This window comes from Myiozetetes cayanensis, unplaced genomic scaffold, assembly GCF_022539395.1.
Source record: "Myiozetetes cayanensis isolate MyiCay16 unplaced genomic scaffold, myiCay2020 scf3, whole genome shotgun sequence".
NCBI lineage: Eukaryota > Metazoa > Chordata > Aves > Passeriformes > Tyrannidae > Myiozetetes > Myiozetetes cayanensis.
In genome coordinates, this window is record NW_026087521.1 from 33,602,771 (window position 1) to 33,622,074 (window position 19,304).

The following is a 19,304-nucleotide window of genomic DNA, read 5'->3' on the forward strand; positions in this document are numbered from 1 at the left end:
AAACACAGCCAGGGCTGGACTACTGCCTGCTTGGACAGAGGCTCTGAGAATATCCCGAGTACCTGAGGCATCACGAACAGGGCACACCAGCCTGGCATGGCTGACTGGCAGTGCCAGGATAAAAGGAGGATGTGGTGGATGGCAAGGACAGGGAGAGAAACACTTGGCCTTCAGTGCTATCCCCTCCTTGGCAAAGGCACAAGAAGAAGTTGCTCTTCTGAAATATTTTTAAGAGCTGTAGGGGTAAAAGCAGAGATAGGGAAACCAACCCCACCATGCCACTGTTTGATGAGGGTATTCTAGAAAAGCTATCATCCCAACCCAGTGCTGGTGAGACTGCAGTAGGCCACACAGAGCAGTACTCGAAAAACTAAAGCAGTATCTTTATTTTATATATAACCGCCAGTATAAAAAGTTTATTACATAAAAGCTGTTTTGTTTACAATATATTATATTGCTTCAAGCTGACGCAGAAAGTTCATACGTTACAGTTCTACTTTGTTTACAATATATTACGTTGGTTAAAGGGCACCACTACAGTGTATTTTTAATACACAGTACTTCACAAAACTCTAAGGCCAAAAATAACATTGACTTGAGTTATTCAGTTTTTAAATTAGGCAACTTATCTATTTATTTGTTTTTCTTAGGGAAAAATCTAAATACACAATTTGTAAAAATTTGTAACATGCACCTTTCTTTTATCTTAAGCATATTAAACCTTTAGCCATAGGTTAGCATCTACAAGATTTTCTGCTTGAAAATTGTTACTTAAATTTTGGAGAATATTTGCAGACATATAAACAAAAAAGGAAGTTTAAATGTGACTGTAGTACAAAACACCATCCAAAGCACTGAAAGAAGGAGCCTATATAATCACGCTAGAGAAGTATTTATAAAACTTAAAAGGAATAGTAAGTGTCAGCTCAGTGGTTTATAATGAAGTTAATAAAATTCTAGCCGGGAATCTTAACTGTAATAACCAGCATTTTAACATTCAATCCATGAGAGGTTAATGAAGGCTATGCACTTTGTGTAACACAAACCATTTCAGATGTTGGAGTTCACCAAATATAATTGGATTCAGGTGGAACATGCCTCTCCTCAGCCCTTTTCGGTGAAGGCGTGTGCTTGCTCTCTGCTGGCCTCAGGGCGCTCAAACCGCTGCCTCCATACCCTGGAAAATTAACCAGTTCAAGAAAAAAGAATCCACAGAAGTGGGCTTGTGATCCACAGCTAATATTTCAAGTGGAAATATAGTCTCCCACATTTGAACAAAGGGTTTTGCTATGCCTTACACAAGCACTCACACCTCTCTGTTACCCCTCAGGATGAATGAGGTCCTGCCAGACAGAAAGATGCTCTCACCTGGCCAGAGAGCCCAGGAGACCATCAGCACACCCAGGCTGTCACTCAGCCCTGGGTTCACATGTGCACTGTCAGTGCAAGGTGGGTGACAGTCATGATGATCTGCCAGCAAGAGGCTCCCTGGGGAAAATCTGTAACAACTACCTGAGCTGGGCTTTGTTTTATGGCTGAATGCAAAGAGAAAGAACAGCAGTGACCATAAACACCTAGGAGGAAAAAAAAGCACTCTGAAACAGGCTTAGAGCTGCTTTGTTGTGGAAAATGAAAGCGAACAATAAACATGGAATCCAAAGTATTATGTTGTAATTCTTTATAGGTTCATTTATCCATCTCATTACTTAAAGCTCATGGAAATTACTTTGAAAAACTAAGTCCTCCCGTTCAGCTTTTTAACCACTCTTTAGAGGAACCATTAATTTGATGGAATATGAACCAAGTCTCTCAAATTAACTATAAATCTCCTTTCAAGATTGGGAGATGTTTGATTTCAGTTCAAAGGAGTGAACTGCAGTGCATGCACATGTATATAATTGAAGCCCTATACAGACACTTAAAATGGGGATGAATTTTACCTAAATGTCCTATTCACAGTTTCTTTGCTGAATACAAGGAGAGTTTTGCAGTACTAAACACAGCAGGACTGTATCCAAACTCCAGATAATGAAGGATGCAAAACCTTGGAGCTGACAATATATGGTCACTTAGAGAATGTGATTTTTTTTCACTTGCTATCTGAGTTCTTTATAAGAAGAATATGATAGGAAAGAAAAGTTCATACTGAACTTATGAATTGCAGTTCCTATTGGTTCATTTCCATTTATCTTTTTTTCTAGCCATAACTCATGGCATTTCTCCTTCAGAGAATAGCATGAATAATTTAAACACAAATCCACTAGGTAACAACAGAAAAGTGGACTCCTCAAACCCAATTTTCACAGCAAAATCCATTTTAGTTAGGTAATACTCAGTTTTTAATGAAAATACTACATTTACTATGATACATTTTGATATAATACAAATCACAGGCATCAGCAGCTTTTAATAAAAACAAACATTTGGTTGATGCTGCAATGGAAAATCTTGCAGATTTTTTCAGATTTTTTATTATTGACACTTAAAACACTAAATGTGAATTGGTAGCTAACAGTGATAAACATTAATACCTCATGGGAGTATATGAAGATTATATATTGAAGATCTGCTGTTACAGCACTGTGGCACATGAAATATAAAATTAAATCTGAAGTTCTTTCTTACTGGATATATCCAATTGTATTTCAAATAATTTTATAGTATCATTTTAAACCCAGTAAAATAATCAGTTGCTACAACAGGTGGCAAACGGACCAATAAATACAATAGAAATTAATTTTAAGGACTTTAAGTTTGCTTTGGGACAATATATTTTGTATGCTATGGATAAAATATTGGGACAATATTGGGACAATATATTGGGACAATATATTTTCTACATATAGGTGGGAAGAGGAGAAGAAAACTACGAAGTTGCTAAGAACAGATCTTGCATAAGTCTTCAAGTCTTCCCCAAAGTTTCCAAAGGACATTTCTCTTTTCTCTGAGTTGTAAGAATTTTTAGACCCTGACAGAGTTTTATTTCCAAAAATGCCTTCCCAACATTTTAAAGCTAGCTGATCACTGAGGAGTACTGAAGGACTTCTATCCCTTCCGTACTATGGGTGAAAGACAGGCAAGGTCAACTAGAAATCTGATCGATACCAGATTCTGGAATTTCTAATACAAGGCTGATCTTGGTAAAACAGTTTCAAATTATTCTAAGTATTTTTTTAAGCAGTTAAAATTATGGACTATTGAAAATCCTTGTTTTATTGTTTGGTTTAAAGATTAGAAAAAAATGGAGTGTGATATCATTAATAATGCTGGAAAGGTTCATCATCGGGTGCATAAGACCTCACATATGACCCTCTGTTTTGTTTCTCACTTACTTTTATTGCAATGTCTCCCGTGCCAGCCTTCTTTGCACTGGCATTTGTTGGGCTCTACACAGGCGCCATACAGGCCACAGCCAGGTTCACAGACAGCTGTAAAAAAAAAAGTATACATGCCTGATCTCTTGACATTTCCTCCAGAGACACAGTCACATATTTGCTTTTCCTGCTGTTCCACATGATGGGTTGGTTCTGGCAGAGGCTGGGGCTCTCATAATACATCTGTGCCTTTGCACTGAGTGTGTGCAGAGCCCCAAAATAATCCTCACACTCCCTTTTACCTGCAAGGTCTGGCTCAGCCTCTGGCAGGAAGAATCAGATAGAACAGCAGAGCTGAGTATGCACCAGAATCAGTGGGAAGAGGGCAGTCCACAGCACCTCTTGCACAAAATGTTCCTGTTGGACTTTAATGTAGCAAAGTATTGACATTTTATTAAGCATTTCTCTCTTACTCAACTACTATTGCTGAGCTGACACATTGACAGAAACTCAGGGTATAGAAAAGACTGTGAGGAAACTTCAGTAAAAAAAATGTTTCTGGTTTCATAATTCCCTTAAGTCTGGTGTACGCTCTATGTCCAGAAAGTTAAATAACTTGAAATACTTTGACAAAAAACAATTAGTGCTGATGTTATGTAAACAGATACTGTATAGCCAGTATCGATGTTCCCACAACAAGGACTGATGGAGTGGCTTTGGTACTTACGCTTTGAACACAAGTCTCCCTGGTAGCCTTTGGAGCACTTGCACTTATTCCTACCAGTACATTTGCCTCCATTTCGACAGGGCTGATGGCATTTACCTAGAAATTGAAAACACAGAAACAGTGGTCTTAGTCCCCTGTGCCTACTGTCTCCCAAGGGCTCAGATAAGGGACTAGAAAACTCTCCAGTCTAGTAAGGCCCTCTGATTACTATCCACTACTGGTTGTTCAAGCTGGCAGTGACAAAATAACAAGGAGAAGTCCAAGGGCAATCAAAGAGACTTCAGGGCCCTGGGATGATTAGTAGAGGGATCAGGAGCACAATAGTGATTTCCTTGATCCTTCTGGTAACGAGGAATAATATTGATAAGAACAGGCATATCCATCAGGTCAGTGAGTGGCTCTGAGGTTGGTATACTCAGAAAAATTTTTTTGACCACGGGATGATCTACTCAACACCTGTCTACTGACACCTGACAGGATGTACCTATCTCAGAGGGGAAAACAAGTTTTAGTGCCGGAGATAGTGGGGCTCATTGACAGAGCTTTAAACTAGCTTGGAAGGGGGAAAGGGACAAAACCAGGCTGGTCAGTGATGAAAGATGGGATGGTGTGCCAAAACTTGAGGAAAGGAGTACTTGAGGATCCTTCCATGGGATCCCTCAATTTGCTTCACAAGGTGTTGGCTACAATATACCACTCCTGAAATGTGTGCACACCAATGCACACAGCATGAGGAACAAACAAGAGGAGCTTGAAGCTTTGGCCCAGTCCCAGAGTTTTGACATCACTGGCATAAGTGCAACCTGGTGGGATGAGTCCTGTGACTGAAGTGCCCTGTTGGATGGTTACAGGCTCTTCAAGAGGGATAGGTAGGGCAGAAGACGTGGAGGGGTGGCACTGTATGTAACAGAAGGGTTAGAATGTTTGGAGCTCACAGCTGGCAATGGCACCATTGAGAGCCTCTGGGTAAGAATCAAGGGGCAAACAAATAATGCGGATGTCATTGTGGGAGTCTCCTACAGACCTCCCAACCAGGATGCTGACACTGACAAATTATTCTTTGAGGCACTAAGGGACACTTCCAAGTCAACTGCCCTTGTCCTTATGGGGAACTTCAACTTGACTGGGAGCATCACAGAGAAATTAACTGGGAGCATCACACAGCTGGTACAACCCGGGTCAGAAGATTCCTAAAAAATCTGGGATGACAACTTTATGGAACAGGTCCTAAGGGAGTCGACTCAGAAGGATGCCCTCCTTGATCTGCTGCTTTTCAACAGAGCAGATCTCCTGAGCAAAGTGGAGATTGGTGGCCATCTTAGCCACAGCAGCCACAAAGTGACCAAGCTTAAAATCTCTGTTGACAGGAGGAAAAGTGCCAGCAAAACCTCAACTCTGGGCACGAGGAGAGCAGACTTCAGGATGTTTAGGGAATTAGTGAGTACAGTCCCCTGGGAAAATGTTTGTGCAGGTGCTGGGGTTCATCAGTTCTGGTCACTTCTCAAAGATCACCTCCTAAAGGCACAGGAGCAGGCAATTCGAAATGTCAGATGTAAAGCAGATGAAGCAGAAGGCCTGCATGGCTGAATAGGAATCTTCTCTTGGAAATAATCAAAAAAGGAAGGTGTATGCCCACTGGAAGCAAGGTCAAGTGACACAGGAAGAATTTTCAGAGATGCTGCTTGCCACTGTAGGGAGAAAATTAGCGTGGCCAAAGCTCAAGGGGAGTTGAAGCTGGCCAGAAATGTGAGTTACAATAAGAAGAGATTTTTCAAATACATTAATGGCAATAGGCAGTATTAGAAATATCACTGGTCTGTTACAGGATGAGGACGGTCACCTCACAAACAGGGACAGAGACAAGGCAGGGTTACAGAGCACCAAGTCTGTCAGAGTTCAAGAAGCATTTGGACAATACTCTCAGGCACATGATGTGACTCTTGGAGATGATCCTGTGCAGGGCTAAGAGTTGGACTCGATGATCCTTGTGGGTCCTTTCCAACTTGGCTGATTCTGTGATTCTGTGATTTGGTGAAGTGTCTGAGAAACTTGCCTTGTACACGAAAAACTATTCAGATGCCGATGTAAGAGTGATCGGGAAGACTCTGCTGCAAGTCTGTACTTCCAATTTATATGCATTCTTCTTCTCTGAAAATGTGACAATAATTTGGCATGGCCAAAGTCCATGTGACCTTGCAGTGTTTTTTGCAAGTTGTGCCACTCTGACTTCGCAGAATCCCCCATGTGACCAGTCAGTATTGCCTCCTGCCTTCATGGGGGAGGCAGCACTGCCCAGATTATGCAGTTGCAAAGAGTGGGATCCAAACCAGGGGGCACAAGCAGAAAAAATCTGGTGGCAACCAAGATACTTGAGGACTGACAGGTATGGCCGCTACTTGCAGACAATAAATCGGCCCGGCCTGTAGCCAGAGGCTGTGAAGCACCATGGTGCTGTGGATGATGCAATGAGGGATGTTCCACATGGCAGCTCAGAAACTAAAGGCACATTAAAAAAGCATGCCCTTCTTTCCTGTTTGATAAGAACAGAGCAACTTTGCTAACAGTAATTAGAACTGGCAGACATTTTTCAAGGCTCCTGGTCCGGAAATTCCTTTCCCTCACACAGAGGCTTTGCCAAAGGCAGAGGCAGGGTCTGGTGGTGCTGTTATAGGAAGGCTTCTTTGGCCCTGATTGCCTGTGATGGAGGAGGCCCACGTTGGTGGAGGAGATCCACAGTCAAGTTCTTGCTGGGCACGGCTCACACCAAAGACCTTCCTCAAACTTAACACCAAGTGTCCCATCACTACCCTGTTCAAATTTGTCTGCATTACTTAATTAATTAATCTTCATTCTAGGGGGGAGCACAGAGCCCATGAGTTTAATCACTCCCAGGCTGAGGGAGGCTCACTGTCACCTCCCTGGGCACTCTTGGGCCACCGGGAACTGCACCATCAGTCCCTTGCCTCTTTGATACCCATACGTACTAGTCCAGCTTTTCTCATTATTGCCCCAAACCATTTTTCATCTTTTCCAATGCCATTACATTTTCTAGATTCTTCATAAAAGAGATACTCCCCTCCCCTTCCTAGATTTAGCACTAATATTACCTGGATCTGTGAGGAAACAAAAAGTGGAATCTGGGGTGGCAAACTGCTTTCTCTAATTTCCTTTCCTTTTTTTTTTTTTTTTAAGAAGGGTGTTAACTGAGACCTGCACATGATAATTTAAGCATCAACACTAACTGGCTGTGCTGAAAATTCCATTCATGATCACAGACTGCCCCCTTGGGAGCTCAACACCCCAGGCAGTGCTTGATCTGCCCTCAACCTCTGCAGACCTCTCTAATGCACATGTGTACTGTCAATATAAAGGAAACACTTGTTTCTAATATACATAATTATTTTAATAGCCCTGAAAAACACTTCCTAAACAGCTGATGGAACAAACTGTGCTAAGGAGAGTTTCTGCAAAAACATCATCTCCCTGCAGAAGCCTCTGGAAAGAGAATTTATAGGTCTTCTAATTTGCAAACATCTGCCTTCCAAGTAATTACTGATAGAAGGGAGCAAAGCTAAGGAAATCCATGAATTTTCCTAGCTCTTAAAATAAATCTGGAAAATATGGGTCAAGAGATGGGACAGCAATTTCCACCGAGTTGCATTAGGCAAGCATTTGGCTCAGTACAGCTCAGTAAACTTCAGACTAAGATGTATTCACAGAAGGAAGGAAAGAGTAATAATTCTCTCCATTATTGACTGAGAAATGGAAAAAGCAACAAAACAGCTGGTGACAAATAGGGGAGGAATCCAAAACAAAATAAAACTCTCTGGAATCAAAGTGAAACACTAATTAGAGACAATGCATACCTACCACTAGAAAAAACCTGGAAGACTGTGCATGCTTGTTAGTATTGTTGAGGTCCAGTACATTTCCCAGGAGTCTTACAAAATGATTCCATTATTAGACAAGCACTCAAAACCTTTACACAATATTAAAAAAACAAACAACAAAACCTCTCAGTTTTCAGAAGATGGCTTTCTGCATTTTGAAAGGTTTTCTCCCCTTATTGTTTTAAGACCTCCATGGCTGAATGTAGCTGGCCCTGGATCTAAGAGACAAGACTCCCCTGGTGTTTCAAAGCCCTGTCTAGCACTTCTTGCAGTCTTATGCTGTTGTGCTGGCACTGGTGCAGTGCCCAAGGTTGGTGGCAGCTGTCAATCATGGCCTAACAATTGCCATCCCAGCTTTTCAAGAGCCCAGGCAAGTGCATAACTTTCCTTGCTCTTACTGACGTGACCCCAGTTTAACTCATAGCATACTGTTATCCTGATTTTTTTTCTTTCTTTTTTACAGGAACTAGTTTACTGCCTGTATTTTAATTAACTTGAGTTTCACAGGTAAGCTTTTGCAAGAAGTCAAAGCAGTTGCACCTATCCCAAGCAGTAGTCGACAACAATGAGCTTCAGCTCCTCAGACAGATCACTTAAATATATTGCCCTTAATCATACATGCTGTAATATCAGTTTTAAGAATTCTCTTCAAAAAAACACCATCAACATAAAATATGTGCTTCTCTCTTTGAATCAAACTGTAATCTTCATCTGAAAAATGTCAACAAAGTTGATTTCTTGGGGACTGAAGAAAGCAATGGGGTTCTGTTAGTGTCAAATTTGAACTTGATGTAAGCAAACCACTGTAAATCCATTGGAAACCCACACTGTTTTTCTTGTGATATGTGATCCAAGTTTATATCAAAGGGCATAATTAACTTAAAAACAATAAAGCTTTGCTGCTTCTGTTTGGCTCAAGTTATGATAAGGTAAAAAGGAGTTGCAAAATGCCTTGTAATGCACAGAGATATGGTGAAACACTTACATATACTTAGTGTTATCTGCACATAAATACTGAACAAAACTCAGGTCTTACAGTAGTTATGTTCTTTCTTTGCGTGGTAATTCACTTATTGTCCTGTATTGGCTGACAGCAAGTTAGAGTTTATTTCCAAGTGTTTCCAAAGTGATACATATTTCCGAATTTGTTATTAGTGAGGTTATTTTACAACAGGGAAAGTGTCTTGCACAGTGTCCTGTTAAAAGCTCCAAGTCCAGAAAGAACAAGATCAAACTGTACGTTCCCAAGTTGCCTCGTGAATGCAACTTAATATGTTACATGAAAGCTCTCAGCTCTTATGGTTCAATTCTCTTTTTGCCCCAAACCCTTTCATTCCCAACTTATAGCAGCCCTTTCAGAGTTGTGGGCTCAAACCTAATCTGCTGTGCCCAAGTGTGATTTGCCATAATGTTTGAAAACAGATGCCCCATGCAGGTTTGCAGCAGCACATCTGTCTGTCACAGGGTGTTGCTTGCACACTTAAGCTTGAGGATTGTTACCAAGCCTGGTTACTAGTGAAAACAAAACAAGGTAGGGGATAGATGGTCTAGTAATGAATCAAACTCATTAGGAAGCATGTGGTACCTGACTCTGAGGGTCCCAAACTACCATGTGAGACTCTTGCTGTGAGCCCAGAAGAGGCAGGTTGTATGTCATCATTCAGACATTGACACTAGAAGAAGGTGACATAAGTGAAAGCAAGGACACAGAGATGCTACTCACTAATTTCACAGTGGTCTCCTTCATAGCCCGAAGGACAAATGCATTTTCCCAAATAGAAACATGTCCCTCCATTGAAACAGGTTGTTGTACAGTTTGCTGAAACAAATAAAAAAGGAATGAACTAAGTCATTAATATGAACTAAGCCTGACTTGGACTCAGTGTTTTCTGCTGCTCATCATAAATAAATATTGAGTAGGTTTTAAAAAGTAGGATTAACCTCTTTTCATCTGGTTTACATAGGAAGACTGAAACATCGTTATTCCCACATAATGCTTTACATGGGCACACACACAAGTCAATGTAGTGAGAAACAAGTGAATAATACAGCAATGAGCTCTCTGAGGACAGACAACATGACATATTTATCAATCCTCACATATAAAGTTCATTGAACAATTAAGGTCCTGTTGCTATTAAAACTGCCAGTGTTTGATGCAAGGAGCACAATCTAGGACTGGAAGCTACTTCTACAAGAGGATACTTTGCTACAGTTCTTAATTACTGCTTTGAATAGAAAGAAACCTATGTAAGTTTTCCTGTGTGGTGACATACGTATAAATGCTCTGTCTCTCACCTGCCAAATTATTTACATTGTGTTAGATGTAACTTTTCACCAAACAGCTGGAATTCACAATAATCCTTCAAAACATTGGGAACATTTAATTAAAGTGCCCTTTTGAAATGTTTTTTAAATGTGGCAAAAGTCTGTTCAAAGACTAAATACAAGCGAAGCGGACACTGACAACAACAGCTTGTGCAGCATAATGGGAAGGTTCCTATCATTTTGCCGAAAAGGCCTCTAGGACCTTTTCACTCAGTCTTTACTTCATCTAGTTCTGCAACAATAAATACAGAACAATGCTCTGCTCTGCCATGAGCAGGTCAGTTATACTTCTGCAGGAAACGACTTATTTTTTTTTCACAGGGTAGCTTGGACTATTCCAAATTACTGTTCTGATCAACTGACTGTTCATTTTTATCCTTCATGAGCCACAATGCAGCAACAAAAAATGAATAGCCTGTTTATTTTTCACATGTCAAGATGCAGCACATTAATGTACTAAATAATTAGTAAAACTAATTTTACTACAGGAAACTAGAGTTCAAACAGAGATTCCACCTCCCCCCCCTTGAAATATGTGACTTTTGTGGTAGGATCCACAGCTTTTCAGTGAATCAACTAAGCAGTTATCTAAATTACCTTTCACAGAGCTGGAGTATCTGGATGCCTTGAAATCCCTATATTCTTCCAGCAGCTGGCAGGCTGTGCTAGAGCATGTATTTGAAGAATCACAAAATTTTTAAAACTTATTTACTTGTTGCTTACTTTACTTTTCATAATCCACTCCTAGAGGGGAACTACCACAGATGAATAAAGAGAGGCTGCTGGATGCAGAGGCTGAGGGGTCTCAACTGGCACTTACCTTTATCACAGTTGATGCCGTAGAACCCTGGGGGGCAGATGCAGAGACCAGGGGTGATGCAGAGCCCACCGTTCATGCAGCGAGGAACACACAGTGCTGAGGAGCGGGAGGAGCAGAAAGAACATTGCTGCTGTGATAGCAACTGGCTATTTAAATACATAGCACATCAGCTCCTTAAGCTACTCCTCCTTCTGCTGGTTGTTCTAAGTCACCCTTGCAAAGTGCCTCTGTTAGTGGGTTAAATCTATTACATCTCTGGCTTGCATCTGGCAATTTGGGTAGTGTTACTGAAAACTGAAGGCTAAATTAAGTTCAAATCTGATTCCATATGCAAGCAGAAACTGCTTCTTGTACAGTTTAATACCAGACAGAGGAGCATAAAGTACCCACATATGCCTACACCCTCTAGGTATTTAAAATACTCCCAGACAAGTCCTCTCTGTAACTGGATTCTGGTGCTTCAGCTGTGAAGGCAGGACAATCCCAGAGGGGTCAGTACCAGTGTGGCATTCCCAAAGGCGCTACAGCAAACCTTCCCTTCTCCCTTTGCATACCTGCACATAAGCATGGCTACCTAATATAGGCTAGGGAAGCCTGCTGCATGGCCAAACTCTCCTGTATGCTCCCTCTAGGACCCTACTGGCTTCTCTGGTGCCCCTGTTCTCTCCCAAGACCTCTCTGCCTTGTGGCCAGCCCACAAGGCTCTTCAGGGGGCAGCATGGCAATGCTTCATTTTGTGATCGCTCACAACTGGAACAGTCTCTGATCATTTGTACTTAATATTTTTGATATAGCCAAAGCATCTGGGAGTGAAGGATTGTATTGGAGTAGAATGTCCATGAGGATGATTTGTTCTGTCTCCAGGCACCCCAGAGAGGGACTGCCACTGAGGGATGAGGAAGGGAGGGATAGGAAGATCTAGTTTCCTCGCCAATTCCCACCAATTCCCTGGTCCTTCACTCCTGGAAGTATCATCTGGGCCATAATATTATCCACTAAGGAAGGGGAAAGAGAAACTCTTTCCTTCACCTTCCCATATTTGCTTTCAGCCTGCCTACAAATCAGACCCTCTCTCCAAATAAACAAATACAGAGCAATTAAACTCCTGTGCTTCATTTCCCAGCCAGTCCTCGTTACCATAAAATTTTATTTAATCTTTCTGCCACATGGATTCCCTGTGATTAAGGATCACTTAACTATTGTGTCAGTTTTTGTTAATAGCAATCTCTTAAAAACATTTTTCTTGTAAGCAATTCTTATTTTCATTAGACAACAGATGATAATAGTAGTTCTCTTACATGTGTGGACTCAAAATATATGAAACCTTCAGAATAGGCCATTCTTACTTTTAGGAGAGGTGCAGGAGATACCGTTTTGTTGAGGTCATAGTAAAGAAGACAGTTGAGATTTTTTTTTAATTACCTTTCTCACAATGAGGCCCGTAAAATCCATCTGGACATTCACAGACATGTCTTTCGTTGCAAAACCCTCCATTTCTACATCCTCCTGGACACTCCGCTTCATAAAATATAACAACAATCTTAATTAAATGCTGTCAATCAGCCCTCAGAAGGATCAATATACTTCTTTGACAAAACAGTAAAAACATTTGCTGACAGGCAAATGATGAAGAAATAGAAATTCAGCTAAGACTTCTTCAAGAGAAATTAGTTTCTTTTTTAGTAGTCTACAAATAGAGGTTTTATCACGTGTTCAAATGTGCAATGTGCTTGTTGACAGACTGTGCATTTTCCCTGCTCTGCTATTCCATGAGCACATGAGCAATGTGGATGCTCTGCTCAATCCACTGTCTTTTCCATGTGGATATGAGCAGGCTACTCAGGGCAGTACTTGCATGGCTGGTTAGACCTGACCTCAGTGTGCAGGACCAGTTTCAATTTCTGCAGCCTAAAGTAGACTGCAGTGCAACTTACATTGCATTAATTACCATATCTGTTACTACTAGGGTGACAAAGTGATGAAACTGGTATTCATATGAAAGAGTCAGCTGCAAGGCTAAATGAAAGAATGCCAGAAAGGAAGATGAAAGCATTCCTGCACAATGGTCCTATATCATCATCCAACTCTCATTCATATCTCAATTACTGATCAAATACTGGTAAAAGCATTTGGCAACACTGGCAGGATTATACAAAGATGACAAATACCTCTGGGTTTCACCACTATCCTCAGAACACCAGAGTCCATTGAACAAGACGCAAACTAAATCAAACCCTATGGAACTCGGTGAAACCACAGCTGCTGGGTAGAAAAAACAATTACTCAAAAATATCTTCCAAGATACCTCACAGAGAACAAGGCAGGCAGGAGAGGTTGCCTACTCACATTAGAAAAACAACATTACTAGTGATCAGTGGTAGGCATGACCTCCTCAAGTCCATGTGACACTCCAAATGACAAGGTTCAAAAACTCTGAGGTAAAATGATATGCCTTACAAGTAAAGCTGTTTACAGCAGTAGTAATAGTAGGAAAGGCTTTTCGGTCCAACTGTGTTCCAACACCGTACTCTATGACTCTTTCTGGAAATGCGTCTCTCCTTGTAACCAAATGCAGAGCTGCTATTCATGACCAAAAAAATGCATGCTTAAATACATACCATTTCAAGTAGAAAAATAGGAAAACAACTTTCTGTGTGGCCACCTCTTAGCCGCAACAAATCTCTTATCCCACAAAATTGCTCCTTTGCTCCCCTCACTTCCTCTGGCACAGGCCTTTCTGCATGGCCAAGAATAACTGGAAGCAGTGACCAGGGCTCTGGCAGGAAAAACTGGAGCTCCTCACCACATGATGTCTTTCAGAGGAAGGAAATTGACCTCTACTCTAACACCAACCCATAAGGACATTCTTCTCCTTCTCAGCATCTGTCCCAAAACATTGCAATGTCCACCTTACCAGACACAGGGAAGGAATAGGAGTTATCCCAGTATGGGCTGAAAAAGATGAGGTGAAAAAGCTCTTCCTCTGCACACTTCTAGAATTTGGAAAATCATCCTTGTGTCTCTCAGCTAACTCCAGGAACAAAGGACTGGGACCATAATCAACCCCAGGTTTCTTGAGAGGCCATATGATATAATACTGCTTAATTTTTAAATATTAAATCTCATGTAAAAACAGTAACAACAACTAATAACACAGAAATGATAACTTGGATGAATGCTACAACTAAACTGATTTTGGAGCCCTTTCCGTTGAAGCCACTGTTTTCCACAATACGGACCTGTAACTCTGCTGCCCCTATTATAATACTTCCAATGCTATTTCCAAAGTTTATAAAAAGATACTCAACAGAAAATAAAAAGATAATAAAAAAATAAAAAGTTTTATGTAGCATTTACAGCAGACACACAACTTCATACATTAGATCTGATTGATCGATTTTGTGTCCTTTAAGCCTCCCTTTTCCTTCTTTTTTCTCTGCCCACTTCTTCTCCCCCTCCTCCACTTTCCATGGGATAAAGGGCAGCAGAAAGGCTTCAAAGGAGACAAGTAGCTTTGCTATTTAGGTGTAGTGAGGTTTCAAAGAACAAACAGCTCCTGTTCCCGCTGCTCACTCTACAGCCAATTAGAAGAAAGAGTGAGGAGAAGGAATTGTGGGACTGTGAACGAAGACTTAATCGGAGAAGAATAAAAATCTTGTTCTATGTACATCAGCCCTGTCATGGGTTAATCTGAAACAATTGCACATGATAAGGGATAACTGTCTTATCTTAGACACTGATTTTTCAATTTCCATAGCCTCATTTTGAAGTGATAATTATAGTTGCTTGTGGTATATCAAATTAATCCAGAAAGTCTTATTACATAGTGTTTATGGTTCATAGATGGGTTGATTAAACAAGTGCTCTCCTCTCCAAGCAAACACTGCAATAACTTCATGATGTTCTTCTTCTTCCAGCGTGTCCTCTGTGTGCTTACTGCTTGATAACTGCAAGTACTGAACATCAACTTCCACCACCTTTCCTATACCCAAAGCCAAGAGATTGCATCTGAGCTACAGAGAAGGTAAAGCCAACTTCTGCAGAAATTTTGATTTAGTGTTTTTGCATTGTTTGGATGTGCAAGTTGAGATTTAAGGAACTAAGGGCACCAAATTGGAACTAAGGCACTGACAGCATTTACGGATGCCAGTGTCCCCACTACAGCTCCCAGAAGTTCAGTTCTCCAAATTATGTGCCATTTCTGAAAATGTTAGCCTCAGCCTGCTTTCACAGGACCAACTCTCCTCCAAGCACCTCAAATCATTTGTTAACAGGGGTTTTTCATATCCTTGATGGGATGAAGGTGAACAGGAGGAGGGAGAAATGTCTCCAAGTTAGTGTAAGTCTGCTAAGGGAGTTCAGCAAGAAAAGTGTTAGTAAACATGTACTAAGAAACAGCAAATGCACATGGAGACAGTCTGGAATTCACCATAATTCCTACACTTTTTGTGAACACTTTATTTTCATCCTCCCTAGCTCTTACCCTGAATGAAACGTAAGACCTGGTCTTACAGGTCTTACCATTAGGTGACCTGGTCTGACAGCATTCCAGCATGTTCTCTTTAGTGTTACCTTGCTGACAGGTTTTAAAGAAGATGGCATTCTGAGGGGTCTGGAGAATAATATTGCCTTCTGAATTCATTACAATAACGTTCACTTCAAATGCAGCAACCCCATCTTGTTTTCCAAGGCAAGGAAATCCAACCTGAACCACTGAAAGGGTAATAACAACAACAACAACAATAATAATAATAATAATAATAATATAAAAATAAAAATAACAACAACATATACACACACACATACGTATAAAAGCATACATTGAAATACTTAAAAAAATAGATTATAATTATATTTAAGCTTCTGAGGAATGCCATTGATGAAAACTTTTAATACAGAGACACACAGATCACCTTCATAGATGGCTCCAGAACTAGAAGTACAGCAGCACAGGAGAAGAGCCTGTACTCATTTACTAATATAACCCAACAGTCTACAGCACAGACAGAGATCATAACACAAACATACTTTTGCTCGCAGATGAGGCATTTACTTATGTAGAGCTATCTACACCAAAACAAGCCGGAAGCCTACATATCATTTTCTACGTTGAGCTGATCACTTCTGAGTCTAAATTTTTCAGGCTCTCATACAAGTTCTGCAAAAACATCTTACATATTTGGGGAAAAAAGTTACTTTGTGTAAGTTTTTCTGGTTTGGATATTGCAATAATACTTAAATAAGATAATACCATGAAGTGCAGGAAAAATGGTACTCTTGATAAAATAAGATCATGGGTGCAATATTTAAAAGAAGGCATAGACACATCACCCTGATAGAACTAGTTAAGTATAGCGATATTTGGACATTGCCTTTCCAGGAAAAGCAATTAAACACCTTTGAAATACAAAAAGTCTGAGTAAATAATTAAAGCCAGTAAATCTGGAGTATTTTAATGACAAAGTAAGCTTGATACCTCTGCACAGAGCAGAAGTCCCTTGCATTCAAACCCATGGCTGTGAGCTCCCATGGCCTATCACAGTGCTGAGCAGGGCTGGGGTAAGGCAAACCTCAGCTCTGGTCTCTGCTTCCCATATTCAGCATGCAGTTCACATTTGTCCATCACTGGCTAAAAACAAGGAGAGGGAATCACAGCTCTGGACTTCTCTCTGCTAGCCCTTCTCCCTACCACCAGGCCACAGAACAGCCTCTCCCTTACATTTATATTTCTGCATCCTTTGGAGTGCTTGCACCCAGGGCTGCAGAGCATATGGCAGGAGTGACGAAAGATAAATTAATTTGAAAAGAAACCTAAGGAAACCTAGTGACTTATACCTAATTTAATGTTAAGTAGTAATTAGGATGCTCTCCTGGGATGTGGAGGATGCAGGTTTAATCCTTTTTCTCTGTGAGCTCATGCCTTTTTCCTCTGTTCAGGAAACAAAATTTTCTTAAGTAGAAGCAGGCTGAGAGCAACTCTGTGTTTCTGCACAGCCCTTCAAGTTTGCAGGCAACTGCTTTACCCACTTTAGTGAATACGACAAACCCACAACCAAAACCAACCTATAGCCTCAGGGGTGGGACTGCTTAAGGGACATCTGCTGAATGACAAATCCCAACAGAAACAGGCATGAAGTGTCTGGAGAAGAGTGGAGTCTGGAGTAGTGCACAGCCTTGCAGCCCACTATTGCTCTCTACCAGCATGGAAGAGTGAGCAGAGCTGCTGCACCCAGAGAAGGCACCCAGAGAAGGCACCAGTTTCTGCCACCAAGCTTGGAGAGAGTTTCAGCACCTTTGGATGCTCAGCAGTTACATTTTAATGTTTCAACACCAGGAGTGGGCAGGGAGAGGAGGTCTCCTGACCCTGACCAGTGGGCTGGGTGGAAGCAGCGCTGTGCCAGCAGCCTGGTCATAGCCTTCACTGGCAGCACCAGCGAGGCACTGCACTGCTTGGTTCAGACAGGGACAGAAGGAGCCAACCCAGGTCACTTAGGGGGCCAGCTCTTTCTCAGGCACTACACTGCTTCTGGGCACAGACCAATAGCTGGTTTTACTTTCCTGAGTGTAGTGTTCAAGATGTTAATCATTGCTGCAACAACACCTCACTTTGTTTTGAACTTGCTGACCTCAGATTGAACCACTCAATCTTCACAGGCCTTCCCAGTGAAAAGAGCAGCCAACTGCTTCTCATTGGGCAGGTACACACACTCCTCTCAAACATCTTCTTTTGGACAAGCTGAGTAGTCTTAACTCTTTAAGCTCCCAGTGAAAAGCATCTTCTGCAGCCTTCTTAACATCTTACCACGTATCTAGGTGTAACAATACTCATGGTTGTGAGCACTGAATCAGATAGCAATCCTGGGATTTGGGAATGGGATTTCAAATGAATCTAAGGGACCTAGGTGATTTAAATGTAATTTAAGTCTAATTTGGTACCTCATCTCTTTAAGGATATACTGAATCAGAGAAAGCTGAGAGAAGGACAAGGCTGCATCCAATGCGAAACAATTGACTCCTCGGTCTGGCAAAGAGAAAAATTAGAGGGCACATAGTAGGTTTATACAAAATCATGACTGTCATGGATAGGACCAACAGTATGGATTGACTACTGTCTCAACCAGTGCAAAGACTAGTGCCCATCAGATGAAACTGTTGCAGCCAGACTTGAAACAACAGAAGGGGGATCTTCATGCAATGGGAGGCAGTGAACTCCTTGCCAAGGTGGTTGGAGGTACCAGAAGATGAAATGGACTCAAGGAGAGCCTAGAAAAGTACTGCAAAGAAAGATCTGTAACCTGTGTGGGCTTATAAAAAGGACAAATCACTTAAGACTCAGGAAATCCTCCAAGCTGAAGTTAGTCAGAACTGAGAGGGTAAACGAAAGTATCGCATATGCATGTCCTCCTTTTGCTCTTCCACAGGTTTTCTTATGGCCACGATTGACCATAAGATAAAATACAGGCTAGACAGGCCCTACAGCACTAAAGCCATCCATATGCCTTATTTGGCAATAGGCAAATATCCTCAAAAAAGTTTTTAAAGTCCACTGATTTTGACAAGAATGCTGGGTTCAGCTACCTCTGAATAAAGTATCTGTTAATCCTCATTCTTGTTTCCCACTCTCACGTTTGTTATAGCTTATTATAGCTCTTTCCTCTTTTATTTCTCCTTAATCGTCTTTAAGGACAACTAACTGTCTTTAGCCTAAAACTCTTCTTCAAGAGATAACAACTGATTTGTTACTAAATACAAGCTTGTGATTGAATTATTCTGACGTGTCTGTGTAGAAAAATGATTTGGTAATGCAATAGATTCAGGCAAACAAGACTAGATCTGTCACAACTGTTTTGCAAACATATAAATTACAGAAATAACTACTAAGTAGCAAATACTCACTACTTTTATAGCACATATTTATTTAGGACTGCTTAGTTAATTTTGGCCAGCTAGCAGGCAGTGTAAAAAACCCACCATCATACTAGTGTCTCACCATTTAACAGTGTAAATGCTTCAAATACCATACATGTACTGATTATCAATTGCTATTAAATGCTGAAGGCACGAGAACGCCAAACAGGACTCAAATACAGCTTATATACACACTAAGCATGGTGGTACACTGCACATGATCCATGCAGGGGAACACCACAGACATGCCCATACACTGAGGTACCAGTGCTGCCAACTGGGTAAGTCCTTTTCGGCTTTAATTAGACCTCCTGTCA

General features: G+C 41.1%; 1 protein-coding gene across 1 annotated transcript in view; it reads right to left on the minus strand.

The window, feature by feature from the left end:
* Positions 1-368: 368 nt before the first annotated feature.
* Positions 369-19,304, minus strand: part of WIF1 (WNT inhibitory factor 1) — a 42,789-nt gene continuing 23,853 nt past the window's right edge. The window contains exons 4-10 of the mRNA XM_050325362.1: positions 15,652-15,792; positions 12,502-12,597; positions 11,080-11,175; positions 9,655-9,750; positions 4,042-4,137; positions 3,333-3,428; positions 369-1,177 (exon numbers count right to left, since the gene is read on the minus strand). Coding sequence (XP_050181319.1) covers positions 1,065-1,177; positions 3,333-3,428; positions 4,042-4,137; positions 9,655-9,750; positions 11,080-11,175; positions 12,502-12,597; positions 15,652-15,792 — 734 coding nt within the window. The 3' untranslated portion in view covers positions 369-1,064. The remainder of the gene's footprint in view (positions 1,178-3,332; positions 3,429-4,041; positions 4,138-9,654; positions 9,751-11,079; positions 11,176-12,501; positions 12,598-15,651; positions 15,793-19,304) is intronic.